At 44.8% G+C, this 22,645-nt stretch overlaps 2 protein-coding genes and 1 pseudogene across 2 annotated transcripts in view; 1 reads left to right on the top strand and 2 right to left on the bottom strand.

Annotated features, from left to right (window-relative positions):
• LOC119270439 (glucan endo-1,3-beta-glucosidase GI-like) overlaps positions 1-22,645 on the bottom strand; it is a 74,193-nt gene that overhangs the window by 22,649 nt on the left and 28,899 nt on the right. The window lies entirely within an intron of this gene.
• LOC119270438 lies at positions 351-5,740 on the top strand (annotated as a pseudogene).
• Positions 14,808-15,639, bottom strand: LOC119270442 (NAC domain-containing protein 18-like). Its single transcript, XM_037552443.1, has one exon. The coding sequence runs from the start codon at positions 15,602-15,604 to the stop codon at positions 15,035-15,037; it is 570 nt and encodes a 189-aa protein (XP_037408340.1). The 5' UTR covers positions 15,605-15,639; the 3' UTR covers positions 14,808-15,034.

Below are 22,645 nucleotides of genomic sequence, written 5' to 3'. Positions count from 1 at the left end.
TGCACTTGGGTGAAGTAATGTGTGGATCCCTAACTCTGAATGGTACTGCAACTACTCACTCATTTTAGTTTTTGTTTGATGATGTAAATGCTTGATTAACAAATATGGGTCGTCCATCTTGCAGGTATACATGGTTTCATAAATTTAGATTCTTGTTTCAGAGGTCAACATATCTGGCAACAATGGTAAGTTTCCAGCTGCACATGAAAGAATATCAGCAGTGACATTATCCCCTGCCAAGGGACTTACCAGGGCCAAAGCCAATGTATAGGTGCAACTTCTTATTACAATATTAATGCACATGGACAAAAATATGAAGAAAGATACGGATATTATTATTGAGTGCAGAGAAAGCTCGTTTAATGCCTTGTTCTCCACAGGGTTTTCTTTGCCAAGATAAAGATGTATCTTATGACTTACATGTGCAAGAGTCAAGACTCAAGAGTGAGAGAGTCCACATGTAACGGGCATCATGGTTATCGAAGGTACAACACCTTGAAACCCCAAGTTGAAGTCAAATGTGATTTTTCTACCAAAAGCATAGTTCTGATAATGAAAAGACAAAAGAGTAAGATTTAGCAGGATGCAAAATAAGACAACTAGATCAGTGGGAAAAAGGAAGGTAAACAGTAAGAAAACACCGGTTAGATATTTGTTAATGAAATGATAGGAGGAAATGTCCAGGTTTTAACTTTGACACTGAATTATCAGTGAGTGGCCTTGAATATTCATCTAAAGGAGCTCAAGTTATAGTTCCTCATATTTTGTTGGAGGCAACGACACAAAAGGAACTAAAATGAAAAAAATCACCAGAGATACTTACATAATCAGCTCATCTGAATCTACCTTCGCTTCCATAGTGATTATGTGGACAAAAGTAGCAGAGATGAGATGATTAAAGTGGAATACTATTCATAGGCCTTTATTCCGGCCAGCTGCCAGATGATTAGAAAAGGCATTAAGATGATGAAATAACTATATTAATTAAAATCAAATTATGTTGATTACACATGATGATGTGTGCGTTTGCACAATGTTCCCTTAGGATCATATGTACCCTGTTGCTCCCCTGAATATTAGAGCTATAATTAGTTTTCTCTTTCACGGTTCTGAGTAACTTTCTCTTGATTTTATCCGATGATGTTTTCAGTAGTAGGTGAATCATGTAGTATTTGGCATCATGCAATTTGATTCGTCCTCTGGCAGCCATCCATAACCTCTGATCTTGGACACTGTACAAACTGAAACATGTTTCATATTAGTAGTGATAAATGTGCAAATTAGTAGTATTCTTTCATTTCCATTGTGGGAGGTCTGACCATTAGTCATGTCCTCTGACAATATGCACATGTAACTCATTTTTTGTTGGTCAGGTTGATGATCTAACAATATGCGTGAGCTTTCTTTATCGAAACGGAAGAAGTATCATTTTGCTAGTCTCTGCTTTCTTTGTCTTACTGTCACCTAGTCACCTTCCTGGCATTTACCACTCTCCAGTTGATAGGCTGATAGATAGTGATGCATCAGGGTCCATTCCACCAGTCGAGCTACATTGTATTGAATACTGCCCTCCGTTCACACTTCACTGTCTATCTTAACTATCGACAAAGAAGGAAATGGAACAGCGGTTCACCTATTTCAACTGCAAGGTTAGTTTTCGTAGTTCACTGTGAAATTTTTCCTCCATCTTCTCCACCCAATCTTATCCCCTTCTCTGATCCTGCTGTAAGCATGTATCTGCCTTCCCTCCACTTGTTCATCACCATGCTCCTGATTCCTTGGCCCTTCAGTTCAGTGCGTCTCTGCACACCTGACAGCATGCTTGTCCCTGGCATGGGTCTCACTCCTGGAAAAACTCTCATCTCGGAACAAGGTTCGTTTGCCTTGGGCTTCTTTTCCCCCTCAAATTCAACTGAAAATATGTATGTTGGCATATGGTTCAACGATATCCCATTGCGCACCGTTGTCTGGGTTGCCAACCGCGGTAATCCGATCACTGATGCTTCATCCGCGGTGCTTAGTATGACCGACAACTCTAGCCTTGTGTTGTCCGAAACCAATGGCCACCACATACTTTGGATGACAAACACAATCACTGGCAGCAACTCTTCGGCCAAGCTTCTCAACAATGGCAATCTTGTAGTCTTATCACCAGATGGTGCCATGTTATGGCAGAGCTTTGAAAACCCAAGTGACACCGTCCTTCCTGGCATGCCTATGCGGACGACCCACAAGACACACCCAACATGGCGGATGATCTCTTGGAAGGGTCCTGAAGACCCTTCAAAAGGCAGGTTCTCTGGTGGGAATGACCTTGACAGTCCCCTACAGTTCTTCGTCTGGGATGGGTCAGTGCCATACTTCCGTGCCACTGTGTGGAACGGCTATGTATCCTCCAACGTGGGTCTCCAGACCGTTAGTCCACTCATGTATTTGACAGTTTAGAAGGGCTTCGATGGTGAGGCCTATGCAACATTTGGACTATCAGATGGCTCCTCCAGGATAATTTACAAGGTTGACTACTCCGGAAAGACCGCGCTATGGAGATGGAATACCAGCTTGACAGATTGGACCCCTGCTATACCACCGTCGCCAGCTTACCGCTGTAGTCTCTATGGATACTGTGGTGCATATGGCTACTGCGACAACACAGAAGCAATTCCCACATGTAAGTGCCTTGATGGATTTGACCCTAGTGACAAAACAAAGTGGGTCAGAGGCAATTTTTCTCATGGTTGCCGGAGAAAGGAAGAACTGCAGTGTGGTGGAGAGGACAATTTCTTGACCTTGCCAGCAATGAAGGTGCCAGACAAATTTGTACGCCTGTGGAACAAAAGCTATGATGACTGCCAAGTGGAGTGCAACAAAAATTGCTCATGTGTAGCATATGCTTATGCTAATCTAAGCACCAGCAACATTGATGGGGATGCAACAAGGTGCCTGATGTGGACCGGGGAGCTGATTGATGTGGAGAAGGGTCGCACCATCGGCTATGAGAACCTGTATCTCCGCCTTGCTGCCTTGTCAAGTACGTTCCTCTTTCTACTGCTCTTGTTTACGTTCATGAATGCTTCAGTTTAAGAATTTGTGTGTAACATAAGAAGCAGAGCATGACAACTTGCTGCCTTATAACTTGCTAATAAATTTTGAGTTGCTCACACTTTGGCTCCACCACTACACGCAGCAAAGTCACTAGAGGGTATTAGTTCTTAGAATCCTAACATGCTAATCTGAAAACCTATGCTTTCAGAATTTCAGTATTCAAATTGTTCGACTATATGCGCTATCCCCATGTTGTTGTCATTTGCTTGGTGTTTGTACTATCTATATATGTCAACGTATTTGATATGCCCAAATGGTGGTACAGGTAGTGAGCCCAAGTACTCATCTAAAACATTCCTGATGCAATTAACTGAACTGTAGGTTAAAGTAAAGATTTACAATAAATTGAACCTCATAACATCGTTCCTTTTCAGGCAAAGGGCGAAAGAGCATCGTAATAAAAGTTATACCAGCAATTTCAGCAAGTGTGTTGCTGATACTTCTATTGGCATGCCTTGTATGGTTCCGCAAGCTTAAAGGTAGTACATTCATTTAATTTTTGAGAAGCAGTTTGGAAGACACATATTGTGGCCTTTTTAAGACAACAAAGATGATATTTCTCTTAGGCAAACATGACAAGGAAGGAAGATCAAAGAGACTGATAATGGGGGGTTTGCGCATTAGTGATGGACTTGGAGAGGAAACTCATGAACTTCCATTTATTAGCTTCGAGGAAATAGTTGCTGCAACAAACAACTTCTCTATGTCCAATTTACTTGGAGAAGGCGGCTTTGGCAAAGTTTACAAGGTAAACATAAACACAACAGTGTGTTTCTAATTGCACCGAAATATGAAAAATCTGTCACTTTTTGCTGTGATTCAAAACTGAACCATAGTATTTTGCAACCTTAATTTTCTTCCTGCTACTATAATGCAGGGGCTCTTACATGGCAACAAAGAAGTTGCTGTTAAAAGGCTGAGTAGAGGTTCTGGGCAGGGGGCAATAGAGTTCAGTAATGAAGTAGTTGTGATTGCTAAACTGCAACACAAGAACCTTGTAAGGCTTGTCTGTTATTGTGTGCAGGGTGATGAAAAGCTACTTATTTATGAGTATCAACCAAACAAAAGCCTTGACACCTTCCTTTTGAGTATGTTCCGATCACAAATTAATCAGTGAAAAATCAGTTGATGCCACATGTGAAATCATAATCCCATACATCATTGCAGATTCTGAAAAGAAGTCAATGCTCCACTGGCCGACACGATTCAATATAATAAAAGGAGTGGCTAGGGGGCTACTCTATCTCCATCAAGATTCAAGACTGATGATAATTCATAGGGATCTGAAAACAAGCAACATTTTGCTAGATGGAGATATGAATCCCAAGATATCTGATTTTGGCATGGCAAGAATCTTTGGTGGAGATGAGCAACAGGCGAACACTAACCGAGTTGTCGGAACATAGTAAGTACTATCTTGCGTGTAGTTGCTCATTAAAGTCATTCATAGTTAAACTCAACTCGAAACGTACAAGTCTTGCTGATGATATGATTTATCCAGCGGTTATATGTCTCTAGAATATGCAATGGAAGGCCTCTTTTCTGTTAAGTCTGATGTCTATAGCTTTGGAGTGTTGCTCTTGGAAACTGTAAGTGGTCTAAGGATTAGCTCAACCGAGAACATCAAGGAGTTCCCCAACCTTATAATATATGTAAGATTACGATTTATCATTGCCAATGTCTGCAATTCCTTTTGACCACTTGACTTAAAAATTTTTTGATTCGATTTATTCAGGCATGGAGTCTATGGAAGGAAGGGTTAGCAATGGATTTGGTGGATCCTTCAGTTCCAGAGGGCTGCTCGAATGAAGACGTTTTGTGTTGCATCCATGTTGGGCTCTTGTGTGTTCAGGATGATCCGGATGCCAGACCACTCATGTCAACCGTTGTATCAACCTTGGAGAGTAGAAGCACACCACTTGCAAGGCCTGATAAGCCACTGTATTTTTCTCAGAGAAATAAGGCAGCAAAGAGAGCAGACTACGGTGAGGACTCTGTGGATATGGAAGCCCTTACAGTACTGGAGGGGCGATAGGGTCTCAAAGTTTTCAAGTTTCACCCATGCACTGTTTCCTGTTCTCCCAAGCTTGCATTGAGATGATTTTGCAGCACTCTTTCAAAGCCAAAGCTTCCAAAAGTTGTGATTTCACCCCCTCAGTTCAAAGATGAAGTCCGCCGGGAGGACAAGGTTATGGTCAACTTTGATGCTGCCGTCTTCTTACAATCTGAATGTATTGGTGCTGGTGTTGTTCTGTTGTGTCCCCGTGATCACTGGTATGTTCCTGAACGCTCACCATCGCTTCTAGGAGAAGGTTTGCCATCCTGAACCCGCTGAAGCAATGGCCACTTGATATACTTTATCCTGTTCTCTTGCTGATGGTATTCAGAGCTTCTGATTGTTCTTCTCTGGTGGCTAAGCTGAATGCCTCCAAAAGCTGATCGGTCGTCTACTGGTACTACATCAAGCTGTTAGCATTGAAGTTTGTTTCAGTTTCCATATTCATGTTAGTTGAGTCTGTAATAGGGCGGCTCCTGCTATCATGCGATCGGCGGAGCATGTCGTCGTAGGTGCTTGGTATGTTGAAGCTCCGGATTTCATCCGAGCTCTGCTTTGTAATGAACTTGTTGTGATTAAATCAATGAAGCGCCGCCCATTACCTAAAAAAAACTGCTAAAGGAATCACACGCCCCGGAGTCTTCTCTTACAAATATTGATCTTCAGTTTTGCGGCATGCTACTCATGGCTCCAGGAAGTCTTGTTAGGAAATTCAGTTAGCCGAACGTTGCATGTTAGCTTTTCAGCCAATCCAGAAAAGAAAACATATCATGTTTTAAAAAAAATTGTTGTGTCTATAAAATAATCATCCTGTTTTGAAAATGTCTGTTGTATACTTTATCCAAAAGTAATCATTGTGTATTTGAAAATGCTCATCATGTATTAAAAATGTTCATCTTGTCTTTAAAAAAGTTATATGTTTTCAGAAAAAGATCATCGTGTATAGAAAAAAAATACTCCCTCTGTCCCATAATATAAGACGTTTTCTCAAACTAACATAGCTTATAAAAATGTCTTATATTATGGGACGATGAGAGTACCGCGCATCAAAATTTCTCATAATGTATTAAAAAATATTCATTTTTATTCTAAATTTTATATCATGTTTTTTAAACACTTTATAATGTATTTTAAAAAAATATCATGTTTAAAAAATTCATTATACTTTAAAAATATTCATCGTATTTTTAGGAAAATTTCATCATGAATTTAAGAAACGCTCATCGTGTTTTAATAATCTATGGGAGAGGCTTTGTCTCACCCGCAGCAAGGCACAAGCACATCTCGCATCAAGGATGCCCAAAATAGACCGGCCTGGCATGGGAGGAGCTCTGGCGCTATACCTGGCCATTCCTCGGGCCGGGCCAACCAAAGCCCGACGCAAAAAACCCAGGCCTGAGCCCGGCCTGGCCGTCGGGCCTAAAAATCGGACCCGAGCCCGGCCCATCACACTAAAAGCCCGTCGAGCCTTGGGCCACGGGCCGGACCTCTTCCTTAAATGGCAAAATTGACGGGCTCGGGCCCGGCCCGGCCCGGGCTTCGGGCTCAAAACCTAGGCCCGAGCCCGGCCCATGGACAAGGTCGGGCCAGGCCGGGTCGGGCCGACCGGGCCAGGCTGCCCATGGCCAGGTATAGCTGGCGCCCTATCACAAACTTTTATTTATATTTCTGAAAAGGAATCTTTTTTAAATAATAATTATTCATTTAAAAAACATTCATGCAGCGTAAATAAAGTGTTGGCGCAACTTTAAAAAATTGTTGTTACCATAAACAAATGTTCATGACCTTTAAAAGATGTTTGTGCGTATCACCAAAAGTTCATGACTTTTAAAAGTGTTAATAGAATATAAAAATGTTCACAGAATTTGTAAAAAAGTGTATTGTACCATTCAAAAAAATGTTTATGCAATAAATATTTTTGTCAATTTTTTTGTGACAATAAAAAATGTTTATACAATGTAAAATATGTGCACGTAGTTTAAAACAAAGTTTTGTACAGTCAACAAAAAATGTTCACGTGTTTCACAAAATGCTTGCAACATTTAAAAATAATCCCTCTGTCCCAAAATTCTTGTCTTAGATTTGTCTAGATACGGATGTATATATACATCCGTATCTAGACAAATCTAAGACAAGAATTTTGGGACAGAGGCAGTAAATGAAAAACAAAGTATTTCATACCACTCGAAACACATGCAACGTGTATTTGGAAATGATCAATATTTATTCAAAGACATTGTTCCAAAAATGTACCTACGCCGCCGTTCCAGCTCTCGTCCGTCCACCGCGCAAGTCCATGCCCCTGCGGATGTCGTCCGTGAGTTCACCACACCCGGCAAGTGTTTGATGAAATGTTTGCCCTAAAATTTTGACAAATTTTGTCCCTTGTTTGAAGTTATGGATTGGGACATGGATTTTGAAATATCCATGCAACTATACTGCCAATGGATATTGCCATTGGACATGACTATAACATGCGCTACTATCTGGTTGACAACATCTGTGTATCCTCCTCTGCGAAGATCATCTCTTAGCTAGTTAGTCAAAAAAGAGCTCGCTTTGCCCAAAGACAATGAGTTAGTAAGGATATGGAGAGGACATTTGCAATGCTCCAAGCCTGTTTTCAAGTTGTTCGAGAGCCTATAGAAATACGGGATCCAGAAACCTTATGGGAGGTGATGACATGTTGTGTGGTCATGAACAACATAATCATGAAGGATGAGGGTTAAGGTGACGTCGAAGGTCAGGAATTTGAGAACATAGACGATCATATCCAACTTCCAAATAAGAATTCGGGGACGTTCAATGAGTTTATATATCCCGATGCATCAAGAGTTAATACATGTTTTAGTACATAAACTTGTGGTGGTGGGAACAGTTTCATACAAAAACTAAAAAACCCCAAAAAAGTAGTACATGAACTCTACTGCCGTAACAAACGCATACAAATTGCTCACAACGTGACATTTGGCAGGCCACGTCGGATAAAGGCACGCGCCCGGCGTCTTGTTATTTTTTAAAAAGCCCCCCACTATGTATATTATTTATGTTATTAGGTTCCCTGGTCAGTAGCACACAAAACTCCAAATCCTCTGCTCGCGGCGATTCCCTAATTTCAATCCCTAATAACTTCTCTCGCCCCTTGCCCTCGCCGCCGTTGTCGCTCTCATTCAACACCGCTGATCTCTCATCGCCGGCGAGAGCACAAACTACTGATGCAAGACTCACTGATGGCAGTACAACTACACTGACGTAACTGCGCTTTCGTCTGCACTAACTGAACTGACGAAAGTTCAGACTAGATGCTTACTCCTCGTCGTCCGACGACAGGGCATGAGGGGCACGGGTACAGCCAGCCTTGCCGTCGTGCGCCGCCGGCTTGCGTGCGACCATCCTCAGCTGCTGGTCAAACTGTTGGCGCGCCATATATGCGTCACGCGCCGCCTCGTGGTGTGCCGCCACCCTACACACACGGCCAGAGTGTGCGGCCGTAACATGGACGTGCAGCGCTAGTACAGCTTCCTCCCTTGTTGGACGTGCGTCGCAGACGAAACGCCGGGTGGCCTCCTTGCTTGCTGCAGTGCTCACTGAAAACTGGAGTACGCGGCCGTGGAAGGCTGTAGTGAGGTCACGTCCTCAGCATAGAAAAGAGATATAACACGTAGTTTGTGCGAAATCCACTCATAGCGTACTGGTATATTGACTGTTGCATGTCACTGCTCATCCTGGGTTCGAGTCCCAGTATCTACAATTTTTTTTGTCATGTTACAGCAGAAGCAAAATTCAGTCATGTTGACAGCAGAAGCACAATCTGTCAGAAATAGATGTTAAAATTGGACAGATGTAGAAACTTCTGTTTGCACTGAATTTGACAGCAAAAAAATAGATGTTAAAATTCAGTCCAGTGCAGTAAATTTGGACAGAAACATGCATCTCCAGAACAAGTTTTTACTGAATTCAGACAAGTCTGAATTTGGTAGAAACATTCATCTAAAAAATTCAGTAAGCAAGACAACACTTAAATGTTGAATATGATCACAGTATATTGCAGAACTGATCAAGTTTTTACTGAATTTTGATCACAGCAGATTGCACACAACACTAAAGTGGGTGCATCATTACAAAAATAGTGGCTACACCATTACAAAATGAGCACTTAAAAAAATAAAGTTCATACATGAACTTCTACAAAGTAGCTTGAAGTTTATTTAAGAACTTCAAGCACTCTAGCACTGATCTCCTGGAGGTGCATTATGTGAAACTGGTACTTCATCCGTGGCATTAAGGTCTGGGATCATGTGCCTAGCTCCATCATCTCCAAACATGAGTCTATATAGTGGATACTGAGATGGATCAGTGCCAGATCCAGTCCAAGCTCCTCCTATGTCTGCTCCATTCCAAGCTCCTCCTACTCCTATGCCTGCTCCATTCCAAGCTCCCCCTACTTCTATGCCTGCTCCATTCCAAGCTCCTCCTACTCCTATGCCTGCTCCATTCCAAGCTCCTCCTATGGCCGCTCCATTGTCAAATCCTCCTATGCCTGCTCCATTCCAAGCTCCTCCTATGGCCGCTCCATTGTCAAATCCTCCTATGCCTGCTCCATTCCAAGCCCCCCCTACTCCTATGCATGCTCCATTCCAAGCTCCTCCTATGGCTGCTCCATTGTCAAATCCTCCTATGCCTGCTCCATTTCCAAATCCTCCTGTGCCAAATCCACTCCAAGCTCCTCCTATGCCTGCTTCACTGCCAGCCCCTCCAATGTATGTTCCATTGGCATCTACTTCTCTGCCAGCTCCATTGGTAGCCCCTCTCCCAACTCCTCTTGCTCTTGTTCCTCCTCTGCCAGCTCCTTTTGCTCTTGTTCCTCCTCTGCCAGCTCCTCTCCCAACTCCACTTTCAGTACTGCATGTTGTTGTTTTTCTTTTGTTTTATCTTCCTGCTTGTGCACTAGAACCAGGTTCATCTAGATGTGTTTGCTCACTTATAGTTCTTGATTTTCTTCTGGCTCTCACCCTTCCTCTGTTGGTTGTCGTGGTCGTTCTTGTCCTTTGAGGAATTGAGTCTATAGCATCAAGCACAAAAGCTGCTTGCTCTGGCAACGGTCCTGGTGGTGTCACTTGGCTCACATATGCTCTATCCTGCAAATGTGAAGATGCAAACAAAATAACTGGATTTATAATAAGCAAGAGAAATAACTAGATTTATACAAGTGCAAGTGCTAGGAGAAGTGCAAGAAATACAGTTATGTGATACTAAAAAAACAAGTGCTTGCTTTATGAATTTTACCTCATGGCCCATCATGTACACCATGCTAGTTCTAACATTCATTGGGTCCAACCTGGGATTTAGTCTTGCTGGCATTATGTCCTGCAAAGATAATACATGCATAATTAAGTTGGATAACTTGCAGAATTGTCTATGTTGCATAATTTAGTAACTTGCAAAAAGTATATATGTTGCAAAATTCAGTGACTTGCCTGAAGAATTGAAGGATCTTCTATTTCTTCTTCTTCATCTAGTTGAGCTTCAACTTCTGCTGCCATGTACTTGTCATGCCCTTTCTTGTTATGATCGGATTTTCCACAGATAAAGCAATGCATGGTCACACCCTTCTTGTTGAGATATATACTACCATCTTTTTTCTTCTTCTCTTCTGGGGTCTTTTTCCTATTCTTTGGTGGCCTGCCCATTGAAGGGGAGCCTTAGCGCAGTGGTAAAGCTGCTGCCTTGTGACCATGAGGTCACCGGTTCAAGTCCTGGAAACAGCCTCTTACAGAAATGTAGGGAAAGGCTGCGTACAATAGACCCAAAGTGGTCGGACCCTTCCCCAGACCCTGCGCAAGCGGGAGCTACATGCACTGGGGCTGCCCTTTTTGGTGGCCTGCCCATTACCTTTGTGAAAACTGGTGGGTGTACTCTAATCCCATTCATTTTCTGCCAGTGAGCTTTATCTCTCATAGGCATGATGTTGTGACCATATGCCTTTAGATAGGTTTCTATACTATAGCATCTGTGGACCAACTCTTCTGGATCTATCCTATCAGCTCTACAGCAAGCAATTGTATGATTGCAGGGCACCCCACTAAGTTGAAATCTTTTACAATCACAACACCTAGCAAGAATGTCTACAATGTATGTGTTGTTTCCAGACTCAACGGAATATACTCCAAGACCACAATGAGTTGGATAGCAGTTACCAGAGTACTCCGCACTCTTGTCCAACTTCTTCCTGATCTTGGGGCAGATTCTTCCTGTCCACTTCTCCATTGCTTCCCTCTGCTTACTCTCATGCCTTACAATCATCTTGTGCATTATACAATCTAGCATAGACACAATGCAAAGCTCCCTTGCATCCAAGATGTAGCTGCAAGTACATACAAATGACACAATACATAATTAGCTCAAGTAACAAATGTTGAAGTGACAACACAAATGCTCAAGTAACAAATCATTAAAGTTCAATCAAATCCCACCTATTGTATACTTCTGACATGTTGTTCAGTAGTATGTCACACTTCAGGAAATCTGAGAAAAATGCTTTGACCCACTGGTTCGGGTGCTTCCCATCCAACCAATTGTAAGCTGCTTCATTCTCCTCCTTGAGCTTGTCTCTATTCAATTTCCATTTGTCCATATTTGTAGACCTAGCAATGGCCCAAAGCATATTCTTCATTGTTTCACCTTTGAACTTTTGATAAAAGTTCTGGTACAAGTGTCTAACACAAAATCTGTGTTCTGCATCTGGGAAGACCTTTTCAACAGCATTGATTAATCCCTTTTGCCTATCACTCATGATAGTGAATGGAGAAGTGTTGAGAATATTTAGATCATTTTTTAGTGTAGTGAGGAACCATTCCCATGTAAATGTGGACTCCACCTCAACCATGCCCATGGCAATTGGGAAGATGCAGTCATTTGGGTCTATGCCCACAGCTGTAAGCAACTGCCCTTTGTACTTGCTCTTCAAGTGACATCCATCAACAAAGATTATTGGCCTGCAACCATTCAAGAAGCCTCTCTTGCATGCATCATAAGACCAATATAGTGATGATAGATGATCCTTTGGCTCTAGGTCATCCTTCTCCTTCACCTTTGTTGTGCAAGCTATAAATTTGCTTCCAGGGTTGCTTCTCCTCAATTCCTGGCCATAATCCCATAGCATGCTATACTGAGCTGCTTCATCTCCATTAATGATCCTCAATGCTTCTTTCCTGGCTCTGCCCAACTTCATTCTGTCTGGTAGCAACTTAAACTGTTTCTGAACTTTTCTTCCAAATGTAACCAAGTCCATCTTCTTATTGTCTCTAAATTCATCTATGAACATTTGTGTGAGATATTTAACTGTCAAGCACTTGGAGTTCCATATTTTCTGACATGTGTGGTCTCCATTGTACTCTCTCACAACAATGCTGCCTGTTCTATTGTCTTTTGAAGCTTTAAGCTTCCAAGGACAATCAGATTGACATGATGCGTTTAACCTCTCTGCCTCATTCCTTGGTTTATAGATTTTAACTCTATTTTTGACACTGTATGCAGTGAGTGCAGCCCTTAGTTCTTTCATTTCTCCAAATACCAAGCCAACCCTGAACATTGGGTTGTTGCTATCCAGCTCTGGATTGAATACTCTAAATCTGTAATTAAGCTTCTCAAGCTCTTCCTTGGACAGACTGAGGTCATCGTCATCTAATGGGTCCTCTTCGTCAAATATTTCAGCTTGCTTCTCATTATTGTCATTCAACTCTGGATCCACATTCTCAGCAAACAGATCATCATCCCCATCTTCGCAGTCAAAGTCACTCTCATAAAAGTCCGAGTCGGTCTGTGCATCTTTTGCTTCCCCTGATTCCCCTGCTTCCTCCTCCCCTGTTTCCTCCTCTTCCCTCGCCTCCTCTGCATATGAACCAGAAGTCCCTTCTCCAAACTGACCAGACCTTGGCAATTTTCTAGGTAGTGTTGGGCATCTATTGAGTATGACATCGTCGCCATACAAAGTCCTTATTTTGTTTTCCTTGTCCACTATTACATCCAATGTTTTAGCTTCTTTGCTTGCAGTGACCATAGCAGCAATTGCTTCCTCAGTTTCCACACAGACAAGGCCATCCATAATATCTTTCCCTGGCAAAACCCAATACACTTTGACCAATGGATCAGTGGGATCATAATCCAACCTGGACAAACAGTACTTCACCATGCCCAATGACCATGTATCAACATGGCAGTAGTCGAAAGCATCATGTGTACATCCAATATTTGTATATGATCTGTTTGTAGTTGTACCCTGCCCTATGAATATCCCATTGTGCTCAAACTCAACTGAAAACAACTGAGTGTCTTCTCCATTTGTCACTGCACAAAGCGGAACATTTCAAAACTCAGCAACTGAATTACTTATGTATGCAATTCAACACATAAGTGGACATATGCACTGAATAAAACTGTAACTGGAGAAATATATAAGTGAAAATGGACATAGGCAGTGAAGATGACTCTAAATGAAGAGAGACATGGCAGTAAATGTACTAACATATTTGTAACTGAAGACATGTGCACCCGAACATATTAGTAATTTAAAAATGCAGTAGAAATGAACACTTGTTAAAAATGCACTCTTTCTGACAAATGCACACTTCCATAAATTAAAATCCACTCTTTTGAACTGGAATTGCAGTACACACTTCATTTTGCAGTGATCTTAAGTTCAGTTTTCTGCCCACTCTTTTAAATTGGAACTGAAATTGCAGTACACACTCTTTTGATCTGAAATTGCGGTAGACATGTACAGTTAAAAACTGAAGTTTTCATCAGCAGACATGGACTCAACACATGGACAGCATTACAATGCTACAAACAGCAGTACAGAGGCATGGATTCCTATCAATAGTAGTAGACAAACTACACTTCCATATTGGTATCTTCAACGGCATCTGAATGCTAAAATCACCTCTTTAATCCCCATCAACAGCACCAGACAAACTACAACAGCAGCACATCAACTACAGAATCAAACCCACACCGATTAGGTTCCTGATTGCAGTCTCGATCCCCAAAAACCTAGTCTACCATCAATCCGCACAGGAAACTCATACCAATCCACACAAGAAACACCTACTGTTCAGCACTAAATATGACGAACATGGATTGATCATCTGGGCCACCTAAACCTAACTAAACCCAGGCCAATTAGGTTCCCAATTGCGGTCTAGAGGAAGGGATTCGGTACATACCATACTCGGGAGGGAACTCCCCTGGTTCGCGAAGCCGCGGCTCCATCGATCGCCGGCGCCGCCACGCCCAAGACGGTGTCACCCTGGGTCGCCGTCGAGGACGAGACAGGGGAGGGGTTTGGGGAGGGGTTACGAGGGCGTCGGCTGTATATCTGAACTGTCGAGGGTGTTTTTGTTTAACTCTATTCAGCCTGGCGCGAGTGAGGACGAAAGACTGAATTTTGCGACAAGTCCGGGAGGTTTCTAGATAAATGCAGGTTGTTGACGTGGCACTCCACGCAGACTAGTTCGGACAGATTTGTATGCGTTTGTTACGGCAGTAGAGTTCATGTACTATTTTTTGGGTTTTTTTAGTTTTTGTATGAAACTGTTTCCATCATCACAAGTTTATGTACTAAAACATGTATTAACTCTAAAGAAAAACATGTGCACCGCTCACGGCGCACGCGGAACTGCTTTATTACAGCGCGCATTTATTTCCTTTCTTCTCTCAACGCTGCCAATGGCCCACGCGCACCGACGGACGGACATGCCGGGCGACGAGCACAAGAAACGCAACACGAAATCCTATGGGGACTCTCCCCGCCTTGCGCCGGCCGGCCGGCGACCGAGCCGAGGCGAGGCAGCCTGCTGAGTACTGATCCCCTACGGGCTACGGCCTCCGGGAGCGCGGCTTGAGGTTCTTCCTGACGCTCCGGCGGACGTGGCAGAGCACCCAGTAGTGGTCCTCCTCGCCGTCGTCGGCGCGCCGGTAGCACCGCGGGTCCGTGATCTCGTACTCGGACATGACCCAGCCGGTGCTCCGCCGCCCCTGCGCCCAGTCGCGGGCGTAGAAGCAGTAGCGCGTCATGGACCAGCGCGCCACCACGCCCAGCTCCGTCACGGACCGGCGGTCCTCCCTGTTGCCGCTGTGCATCCACGCGCCGCCGCCGCCCTCCGGCGTGCGCCGCGCCTGGGCGCGCTTCCCGCGCCGCCGCCGCGCCGCGAAGAAGTAGCCGTGCCCGCGCCGCAGCAGGCCGTGCCGCGCCAGCAGCTCCCAGGGGGTCGCCGCGCACGGGTCCGCCTCCACCACCGCGCCCGCCACGCGCGGCGCGAACCCGCGCAGCTGCGGCCGCAGGAAGTGCAGCACCAGCTCGTCCTCCGTCGGCTCGAACGACTCCTCCAGCCCCTCCTTCACCTCCCCTACGCCGGCGACGGCCAGATTTATCTCCTGCTCCTCCATTTCCCCGACGAAGTCAATGCACTCGGCAACCACCAGACCAGACAAGAAGATGCGGCGAGAGGGACCGGGAGGACAGTGATGGCTAAAAGAAAGAGGACACCCACCGAGACTACCTTTCACTATTCAGCCCAACACGGAGTAGCCCGCCAAAATGGTCTGCTCGATTGGGCCCAATCGGGCCCAGCTGTAAAGCCACAGCACGAACGCCGGATCTTTTTTTGTCCCAAAAAAGAAAACTAACGCCGGCCATATGTAAATGGAGATCACTAACTAAGGATGGAGAGATACGCATCAATTCTGTAATTGTGATAACAGGATCACCAATTAAGTAGTGCGATATGACGTGCATGTCGGTAATATCCGGCATATCGGGGGAATGAAATGTCAAGGCCTCCCAATATGATGAAGTTCTTCTGCAACGCAGATGCAGATCAGGGTGTAAGCACCACCAAAACAATCACATTGTTCCCAAATTTTGGTACAATTGATGATCTAGACCAAGGTGGTGTCGAGTTAAGTAAGACTCCTATCAATTGTAAGTGATGATTACGAAACTCCCTTGGCACTCATCATGTTTCCCTTGCAAGCTTACACATCTGCAACAATCCCTAGAGGAAAGAAATATTTGAGCTAGTTCATTGGAAAGAGACGCTCCCGTCGACTATGAGGCGCCCTTGAAGACTTCGTTAATCTTAGATAATATGTCGGCTCGGTCTGTCGAAAGTGCTCATAGGGTTAGGGTGTGCATGCGTGTTTATATGGATGAATGTATGCGTGTATATATAAACACATGCGTCTGTATTGTGTTAAAAAAACTAAAATAGAATGTTAAATTCCTGCAAAAGAGATGTATAATGGTAAGACAATGAACACACATAAGTGCTCCCATCACTAAATAAAAATATGAGCACTCACATGTCATTTCCTTCCTGGAAGCATCTCTTGAGGGAACAGTCCGGGTGATGTCAATGATGGAGGTTGACTTGGATGGTTGTTGGTGCTTGCAATAATATATTTACCCACCAGGTTTATCTAGTCGATCTTGGTCGAGAAAAATAAGATATTATTGAAAATAAAAGAACAAAAGCGATAATGTGTACTTAGGGCATCTTTTAGGCGGACCCGCAAACCACATCCATCCGGACCGCGGGAGCCATCCAACGCGGAAAAGTATCAGTCCGCGGGTGGTCCGGATGCGATTTCTTCCGCAAAACGGAGACAAAAATGGGGAAGCTATGTAGGAGTCCGGACACGCGAAACATAGGAGTCCGACACGCTAGGCCCACCCAAAACCCTTTCCGGACCTCGTGACTCCATCCTCCCTCATTTTTTATCCTTTCTTCTTTCTCTCTTGCCTTCGCCGCCGCTTCGCCACCCCGACCACCAGGCCAAACCCCTATATCGCTAGGTGGAAACAGACTAAATGGTATAGTTACTGAATATCATCTAAAAGGCCTCAAACATTTGAAGTTCTTGGGGTTGCACAACACAAACCTTCAGATAAAGGTCAGTCAGAATTGGATTCCTCCATTCAGGCTACAAGCAATTTTCTTAACATCTTTGCAGCTAGGACCGGCATTCCCGCCATGGCTTAGATCACAGACAAGCCTTCGGCTGCTACATATATCAAATGCAAGCATAACTGCAATCCCAGCTTGGTTTTGGGTTGCATTTTCAAGGACAAACTTCATAGATTTGTCAGATAACGAGATAACCGGCACACTTCCAGCAACCTTGGAATTTATGACTACACAAAAAATGGTACTGTCCAATAATAGATTGATAGGTATGGTGCCAAAATTTCCAAGAAATGCCGAATACATGGACTTATCAGGAAACTCTTTCTCCGGGACATTGCCGTCAGATTTTGGAGCCCCTTTATTGTAGGAGCTTATTCTTTATTGTAGAAGCAATGGTTGCCTCTGATATATATATGCTTTATCCGAAAGTGCTATTGTGAGCTCGAGCTCACAGGCACCCTTTGCTACAGTACAAACAAAAAAAATATTTAAAAAGTTCAAAAAAATCTGAATTTTTTTGGCAACAAACATTGACATATTTTTCACATGCGTACAAATTTTCATGACAAAATGACATTCATGCAGGTCTCAGCAAAAAAAACAAAATCGATGCTCCAAAATGCTTCCAAAAACAGTTTTTTTGGAGCATGATTTTGTTTTTTTTGCTGACACCTCCACAAATGTCATTTCATCACGAAAATTGGCACGCATGCAGAAAAAACATCAAAGTTTCTTGACAAAAAAATTCAGATTTTTTTGAATTTTTTTACTATTTTTTCGGATTTTACTGTTCATCCGGGATCACTGGTGCCCGGGATCAATTCCTCTGCTTTATCCTGTTACTCTTGTTGATGGCATTCACAGGATCGTCTTTCCTTGTGATGGTCTTTGCTGAATGCCTCTGAGGTTGACCGGTCGGAGGCATGGTAATCATGCCTCCCAGAAAGTCTTGTTGTATCTGTATTTTCATCTGGGCTTCCACTCTGTAAAGTCTGGAACATAACAATTTGCATACATATATATCAAGAAGCCAACCTTATGTTTATATCAACAAGTCAACCTTATGTTGTTGTTGACGGAGAAATAACTTGAGTTGACATTTTTGAGGAAACAAATTTGACTTATTTTTAGACTTACAAACGGCAGAGCAGCAAAATCGAAGGGACCAAATTCTGCTTTATTACAGACAGTGTGCCGCGCACCGACGGACGGACATGGCAGATCAGATCACACATGGCGAGTTAGCGACGAACGACGAGGACGAACGGACACGGACTTGCGCCGGCCGGCGCGGCAGCCTGCTGAGTACTGACCCCCTACCGCCTCCGGGAGCGCGGCTTGACGTTCTCCCTGATGCTGCGGCGGACGTGGCAGAGCACCCAGTACTGGTCCTCCTCGCCGTCGTCGGCGCGGCGGTAGCACCGCGGGTCCGTGATCTCGTACTCGGACATGACCCACCCGGTGCTCCGCCGCCCCTGCTGCGCCCCGTCGCCGCCGCGGAGGTAGAAGCAGTACCGCGTCATGCACCAGCGCGCGACCACGCCCAGCTCCGTCACGGACCGGCGGTCCTCCTTGTTGCCGCTGTGCATCCACGCGCCGCCGCCGCCCTCCGGGGTGCGCCGCACCTTCCCGCGCCGCCGCGCCGCGAAGAAGTAGCCTTGGCCGCGCCCCAGCAGACCGTGCCGCTCCAGCAGCTCCCACGGCGGCGCCGCGCACGGGTCCGCCTCCACCACCGCGCCCGCCACGCGCGGCGCGAACCCGCGCAGCCGCGGCCGCAGGAAGTGCAGCACCAGCTCGTCCTCCGTCGGCTCGAACGACTCCATCCCCTCCTCCCCCACCTCCTCCTTCATCTCCCCTCCGCCGACGCCGCCCAGATTTGTCTCCTCCTCCATTTCCTTCCGGTGAGGTCTCCCCTCCCTCCGATGAATTCAAGGCTGCGTTTCTTTCCAACCACCGCACCACCGCACCGCTGGTAGTACTACCTCGTTACAGTTCCCTACTCGACCCAACACGGAGTGGCCCACCGAGATCGGGCCCAATCGGGGCAGCTGTGAAGGCGCGGCACTAACGCCGGATCTTTCTAACGCGGGATCTGCCAAGGGTCCAAATGGCCTCAAACAAAAAAGGCAAGGCTGTAAATTCTTCTCAAACAAGTAAATAAATGGCAAGGCTCTAAATTTGGCGCAAATCTTTTTTTTATCTAGGATCAATTTACGTCGTGTAAGTAAATGGAGATCACACATAGTATCTCTACTTCTAATGAAGCAGTTGGTACTTGGTAGTTTCCACCGGTTAATTTTTGTTCCATCAAAGCCGGTTCATTTCCATCCTCCCTCCCACCTCCCACGTCCCAGCGATCCCTCCGGAACCCGCGCACCCATAAGGTGCAAACCTCCGGTCGATCCTGAAAAAAACGGTGTGAAGAAATCTAAGAAAGAAAACCTACGAAAATTAACCAGTCCCTTGCACGTACGAGCGATTCCTCTACCCTCGAAGCACTCGCACGCACGAGTCGTTCGCCGCCGCCCCATCTCCGATCTCCCTTCGCCGCCGCCCTCGCACATCAAGCCGTCGCCGGTCCATGCGCTACCTCGAGGGGAGCCATCGATCTTCTTCAGGAGACGCCGCCGATCCCATTGATGAACCGCCGCCGACCATGTCCAGGATCCGACACCGATCCCCTGAGCCGCTGGCGCTGGCCAGGCTCCAGACCGATGGACACGCCTGCTCGCTGCTCCTCGGGGCCAGCCCCTCCCGCCGCGCCGGATCACACATCGGCTTGGGGACCCCGGGGATGCCGCCGGTGTAGGAGGCGTCCGCGACAGTGCGGGTTGGGGACCGAGCGGCTGGGCATGCCGCATCCAGGGCTTGGTCGGGCTGGCGTGAGCCGTCGTCGATGAATTTTTGGCTCATTGGCTGCACGTCGCTTCGGATTTGGTACTATCCCCATCTCTCTCTGAGACACACACACCACTTTCTCTCTGTTTCTCTCTCTCTCACAGTGTCTGCTTGTGCTTGCTGACGAAGGTGCATGTGTGTGTGTGCGCGCACGCGTGTGATGTGCCGCTGACCGCTTTTATGTGTGCTTGTGGCGATGCTGCCTGTGATTCTGATTTTTGCCGCTATCCTGCATGATTCTTGGTGCCTCGAGGATGAGAGGAAGCCACCCAGAAAATGGCTAGAAGGAAGCACCATATGTGCATGTGTGCTCATGTGTGTTAGAAGGTGAGTTTGTGCTTATAATTTCCTAAACATTCCTATTACAAACAGAAAACAGCTATGGTTGGTGATAATAATTATTGGTGAACATTGTTATTGGTAAACCTGCATGCTGTCCATCTGCCTCTTCTTCCTGTTGCAACTATTGATGGCCATTATTATTGCAATTTTATCCTAATTTATGTTCAGCTATTACCAGGTTCTTTGATTGAATCCTAATTCAAACTTCTAACATACGCAATACTTTTTGTGCAGTTATAAGATGATGCATACTCTGACAGTGCTTTGGCCACATAAAAGGTAAATCCATCATTGTGGAGATGTCAAAGTCATCACAAAAACAAGCATCTGAACTTTCTTTTTGGGATGAAACAAATACGCAGACTAACAGTATCATGTTTTTTTTGACATCAACCAATATCATGGGTTGGTTCAGGACTTCAGGTATATATCACCAGCATAAAAATCTATTAACATAGCAATTGTTACTTTTTTTAGCTATTCTCAAATGCTTCTCTATTTTAAATACCTATTAAATGTTGTCACAATCACCCTATTTCCACCGCACTGAGGGCTGTGGCAGGAAGGAGCCCACCGTCGGCATCGCCCATGGCCAAGCAGACCGAGGACCCAGCACCCTCAAGTACGGTGATGTTCTTTCTGTTGCGACTTATGGTGATGACTGAGGAGTTTTGAGATCAATCTCGATCTGCATATGACCGTGACCGGGAGGCGAACCCGGTTGCGCTTAGAGACAATTGATTAATGAAGATCCTCCAGCCACCGAGCTCCTAAAGGACACCTAGGCGAGAAATCTACGCTTGTCCATACCGCTTGCCTTTTAGGCGAGCAACCTCGTGAACTTCGACCCCATCATGCTGTAAATATAAATAGTTTACAAATTAACTAAATTTTTAGATTGATATTATTCTACTTCTATGCATATTTTTTCTTACTGTGGTATATATCTAGCACTAGAAAATGAGTTGTTGAAATAATCTTTACTAATAATCATTGGTCTATAGGACAAGGACTCGGCAGATGATTCCTCCTTGACTTTCTACCAGCTGCGCCCCTGACTGTGTCCACAGCGTCCCGACACCATGTTCAAGACCAAGTTCTAACCCACATATCCAATCTCCCTCCATGGATCTTGCCTCTCATTGACCAAGAGCAACAATTCAACTCAATTTCAGATTTACAAAAGAGATGGAACTAGAGCAAACAACCTATGAGGCTTGGTTCGTGTACATCGACAACGTTGTATGGTGGTGAAGCTTCTTCACATCCCCTGACCAGACGCTGCACGCTCTGCTCGCTAAAGGTGCCCGCTGTTTCTGTTTGGATGTTGTTGCTGGCGTATGTCAAGGTATGTAGCAGTAGCTTTTGTTATCCTTTCCACACCAGCGAATGTCAGAATTTATCATGTGGGCAATTTTTTTTACTGTAGTATGAATACAAGGTTCAGGGAAGTTCACTCATTTAGTATCTCACAGATTGTCTAGGCTTTAAATTTAGGAGATGATTTGGAAGCTCAACATAGAAAATTATTTAGTCTAATGCAGATTGCATATTAAACGCCTTTTCAAAGCAAGTATGGAAGAAAATGTGGTGAGCTCTCCATGAGAAAATTTAATATAACAGTTTCTTTGACTTGAAGGAATATTTGCAGATTTTAATCTATAGAAAGTTTGAGGGTATCATCTTTGCATGCTCTTAACGTCTATTAGTAATGGACACTCCTATCATTCTATATATCATTTTATGCACCTAACTGAGAAGGCTTTCTAATAGTTGAGGAGGCACTCATTATTCCGAGCTCGGCTCTTCCTGATTAGCTTGTCACCACGCTCGCAACTGCGGAATCATAGGCGCGAAATGCTTTAGTATGTCTGCCAAAGCCCGTGTCATTGAGCAGAAACTAGCCTCGCTCAACCAAATTGTACCTGTCATCGATGCACGGCGAGGGCACTCGGAATCTGGCGTTTGCTCCGTTGCGAAGCATGCGATGTTGAGAGAAAAGAGGGAGACTGCACCGGAGGAAAGCGAAGCATGGTAGCAGGCCTGAAGATGAGAGCATGATGTTCTCTTTTAGCAAATGATGCATGTGTCTATTTTTTCGTCCCATTGCAACCCATGGGGACCTTTGATTTGATTTAGTTTTATCTTCTACTGTAGATAGGGAACTATGGACACTAAATATCCATTTCTTAGGTGTCAACCTGGTACATTAGGTTGTATAGTACATGGCAGAGTTCTTCCAGCTACTAATTCACGTAATCTGATTCATGTTACTTTGCTT

Source organism: Triticum dicoccoides, chromosome 3A (assembly GCF_002162155.2).
Source record: "Triticum dicoccoides isolate Atlit2015 ecotype Zavitan chromosome 3A, WEW_v2.0, whole genome shotgun sequence".
NCBI classification, from domain to species: domain Eukaryota; kingdom Viridiplantae; phylum Streptophyta; class Magnoliopsida; order Poales; family Poaceae; genus Triticum; species Triticum dicoccoides.
The sequence above is the reverse complement of the archived record's forward strand: the minus strand, read 5'-3'. Positions and strand labels throughout refer to the sequence as shown.

Excerpts from the sequence above, each read along its gene's own strand:
- LOC119270442 (XM_037552443.1), bottom strand. The coding sequence starts at position 15,604 with ATGGAGGAGCAGGAGATAAATCTGGCCGTCGCCGGCGTAGGGGAGGTG.